The sequence below is a fragment of the Saprolegnia parasitica genome (assembly GCF_000151545.1).
Source record: "Saprolegnia parasitica CBS 223.65 unplaced genomic scaffold supercont2.726, whole genome shotgun sequence".
NCBI classification, from domain to species: domain Eukaryota; phylum Oomycota; class Saprolegniomycetes; order Saprolegniales; family Saprolegniaceae; genus Saprolegnia; species Saprolegnia parasitica.
The window spans coordinates 1-3669 of record NW_012157120.1 but is presented as its reverse complement, the minus strand read 5'-3'; the positions used below and the strand labels follow the sequence as shown (position 1 = coordinate 3669).

At 59.1% G+C, this 3669-nt stretch overlaps 3 protein-coding genes across 3 annotated transcripts; 1 reads left to right on the top strand and 2 right to left on the bottom strand.

Annotated features, from left to right (window-relative positions):
* The first annotated feature begins 11 nt into the window (after positions 1–11).
* SPRG_17704 (hypothetical protein) lies at positions 12–715 on the top strand. The gene has a single exon (XM_012357090.1). The coding sequence runs from the start codon at positions 38–40 to the stop codon at positions 644–646; it is 609 nt and encodes a 202-aa protein (XP_012212480.1). The 5' UTR covers positions 12–37; the 3' UTR covers positions 647–715.
* Positions 716–1820: 1105 nt separating this feature from the next.
* Positions 1821–2675, bottom strand: SPRG_17702 (hypothetical protein; the record flags this gene model as incomplete). Its single annotated transcript, XM_012357089.1, has 2 exons — positions 1821–2135; positions 2313–2675. The coding sequence occupies 2 exons, from the start codon at positions 2673–2675 to the stop codon at positions 1821–1823; spliced, it is 678 nt and encodes a 225-aa protein (XP_012212479.1).
* Positions 2676–3431: 756 nt separating this feature from the next.
* SPRG_17700 (hypothetical protein) lies at positions 3432–3632 on the bottom strand (the record flags this gene model as incomplete). Its single annotated transcript, XM_012357088.1, has 1 exon — positions 3432–3632. A coding segment is annotated over one exon (201 nt), but the record flags the coding sequence as incomplete, so codon positions are not given.
* Between the last annotated feature and the right edge of the window lie 37 nt (positions 3633–3669).

Genomic DNA, 3669 nt, shown 5'->3' with positions numbered 1-3669 from the left:
GGGCGCGCCGATTCTGTCGTGGGTCACCAACCTCGACATGGGCTGGATCAACATCACGCCACGCCTCCTCTTCATCTCGGCGACCATGTACTATGGCCGCTTTGCACTGCAGTGGAACTGGCGCCGCGTCCTCGCTTTCTGGACCTTTTCCAACATTGTGCTCATGGCGCTCGCCACCTTCTTTGTCATCTGCGACGTCTCGCGCAATGCGTACCTCTACTCGGTGCTGCTCGTGCTCACGGGCGTCCCCGTGGCCATCATCAACCTCATCATGGGTTTCCTCATGGTCGAGATGGCCGGTGTCGGCTACGAAGCCGTCATTGCCGGTCTCTGGGCCTCGATCCGCGACCTCAACGTACCGATCGCCAACAAGGTGCGCTCGTGGCTCCTCGACGGCTTTCCCGCCACGATGAGCCTCCAAGACGACGCGGAGACCAAGCACCACGTCGCCTACATGCACCTCATTGCATTCGCGATCCAGCTCATCGGCCTTGTCTGGATCGTCTTGCTGCCGTCGCAGAAAATCCCGCTGGCCATGATGAAGCAGCGCGGTGGCGCCACGTCCGTCGGCGTCCTCGTCGCACTTGGCTACATTGCGCTGATGGCGTTCTCGTGGCAGCAAAACGTGCACAGCTATGCGCAATAAGAACTACCACTATATACGACTAGACACACTACGATAAAACTAACAAATCGACTATTTATGATCTTCTATCCTCTGCTGCGCGTTTGTGCATAGGTGACAACGGGACGTCTCGCTTGCGCGTGCGATGCAGCCTCATGATTTGCCGGCCAAGAAAAGGAATGCGCTTGAACAAAAGGTACCGTGTAATGTTGTCTTTGTCACAGGGCGACCGTCGATGCGTGCCCTGCAACGAACGCGCTGCTTGTTTCTGCGCAGCAACCAAGTTTTTTGGATTGCCGTCGGACCGATTACGCTTCAGCGAGGGCTGAGAAGCATCATCTCGACGCGGCGCCCGTGGGCTTGTTTGCGGTTTCGTGATCACGCAGGCGTCGCATGATGCAGGCTGCAACGTACGCGCGTAAGCACTACACTACGGGCGAACGCACCCGAAGGATTGCTGGAGCCAAAGTGTGGGTTCGTCGTAGCTATTTGTTGAAAGTTACTCAGCCAGGCATACCCTTTCGCGACTTTGCTTTGGGAATTGATTGCGAAGGGTTAGGGTTGATGTCTGCATGATCTTTGTTCGACGAGCAACCCAAGCACAAAAGTACAGTGCATTGGCGCAGCTATACATTAGCTTGCCCACTTGTACGTGCGAATGCCACCCTTGGGCACGACTATCTGGACGGCGCGCCTGTCGCTCGTCGTCAATGCAAGGCGCGCTTTCCGCGTGCACGTTGAGCACCACAAGAACGTTGAACCCGCTCGGCGTCACGAACGCCGCTGCCTGCGCAAAGGCGTACTAGTACCCGGCTGTAACACAAAAGTCCGTCGCGTGGCTGACCATCTACGCACCTACACACAGAGTTTCTTGACAGATTGGCGATGTCGCGTCAGTACCTTGGAACGACCACGCTTGGTGGTGGGCAGACACGCAAGGCTCGAGCGAATAAACGGCGCTGATGTCGCGCGAGGCGTGGCCAGCGCTCACGCACAACTCGCCACTGCGGATGAGCCCGTGCGGCTCGAACGTCCACGTCGTCGCATTGGCACAGTCGACGAAGGTCGTCGTGATGCCAAAGAGAGCCACGCTGACCTGGAGGTAATAGGTGGTGCCGTCGACTTGAAGCTTGCCATCGTGTGTGCGGACCCATGCTTGGCGGGCACTCTCGTCGCAGGCGTAGAGACCCGCGGGTTAGTCGGCGAGGAGTGCGTCGTAGGTCACGTGTGCCGCGATGCGCTTGGAGCCGGGCGGAATGGAGCGTGAAACGTGCGAGAGAAAGTAATACATGGGCTGCACAACAAAGCTCGTCTCGTCGGGTGTCAGCACCAGCGGCGCGTCGCACGTGTTTGCGAGGTGGTTGGGTCCGCCGTTGTGGTCGAGGAGGAGGTTCCAGTCGACCCAGCCGACAACCGGCGGTTGTCGAGATTGCCGAGGGTGTCGTGGGCGTTGTAGCGCTGGCCGCGGAACCAGCCGTCTTGGCCGGAGGCTACGTCCGGGCAGATGCAGCTCTCATTCGATCAAATAAACTTGGCTACGTCCTCAAATGTGTCACGTAGAGCTCCGTGTGGTGCATGACACCGTCGTGCTCCCAACCTCCCATCGCGTACCAGAACGTCATCAACAAAGTTGGCGGCCTTGGCATCATTGACGCGCGCATAGTCGGTGACGGCGTTGCGAATAAACCATGATCTTGACCTCGGGGTGGTCGGCGGGGTCCAAGGAAGTTCGCCATAAAGTCGGCTTGCGCGTCGGCCGTGCACTCTCACGGCGCAGAGAAGAGCGGCCCGTTCTGCGGCGTGAGCCCCCTCGCCTTGTACGCCGAGCTAAACTTGGAAAAGTAGAGCACCCAGGACGTGTGAAAGTCGATTGGGTACCATGCGCGTTTGGCACGCCGGCAGGCTCCATGGCAAGAGGAAGAGCTCGAGCTTGAGCTGCAGGCGCTGCGCGAAGGAGCGGGATGATGGTCGCTTGGTCGTGCGTCACATTCGTGTCGTTGACAACGTCGTCGAACGAGTAGTACGCCGAGCTGAAGTCGCACGAGTTCATGGCTCGATCGTGTAGCCGGCGCCCGTCTCCGCGTCAAAGTAGAGACGCAGCACCTCAGCCTGCCGCGCCGGCGACAGCTCTGCAAACTGCAGGGCCGCCGCCTCGGTGAGCGCCACCCAAGCCGAGGATCTCTTGAAACACGGACGACGTTTCAACGTGAACGTAGCTTGAGGCTTTGGTGATCGGTGCTCCAGTCAGCGTGGCCAATGGGCTGCACTCGCGCCGCAACTGCGATTCAACAACGCGCAACGGCAATGTCGTCAACACGTGCGCCGGTGCAAACGACTGGAAGGCGACGACGCCGGCCTTCCGAAGAAGCGCGGCGGCGCCAAGAAGGACCTTGTGGGTCGACGCCGAATGGCTGTCGTCGGTATCAGCTCCCGGCAGAGCTCCGAATTGAGTCGTAGCTTTGTTGAACAAAGCCATCCCAGATATTGTGTGGCATTCGCGGCGGAGAGAATGTCAACCGACCGGGAGGCGTCCATCGTCGACGCTGTCTCCTTGACGAACACCCGGTCGAACGCAGGCACCGGCAGTTGGTTGGGCAACATACGGTCTGTTCAAAACCACCCAACTTCACAAACCCATCATAGTGAAACCAATGTTATTGGCTGGCAGCACCAGGTTTGACCGATCCCAGATACACACCAAAGAAAGATCACGTTGCTTATTCGATATGACGCGACACGGGTACGTCGCGATGAACTGTCCATCGTCGACCGATTCAAGCATGCAAGCAAGGACGATACGATCGCTTTAGCACTTGACGGCGTTGGTTTGCGTCAAAAGACCGAGCTTGTACGGCAGCGCGTCGTAGTCGCCGCCGGCCTTGGGGTCGAGGCCCTGGTACAAGAAGCGCAGCGGCTGGCACGGGTCCACCGTCAGCGTTTGGTCCGTCTGCGTGCGCACGAGCTCGCCGTGGCTGATGCTCTTGGTCCACGCGGTGCCGTTGGGAAACTGGACGTTGTTGGCGCGCGCGAACGGGTTGGCCTCC

Excerpts from the sequence above, each read along its gene's own strand:
- SPRG_17704 (XM_012357090.1), top strand. The coding sequence starts at position 38 with ATGGGCTGGATCAACATCACGCCACGCCTCCTCTTCATCTCGGCGACC.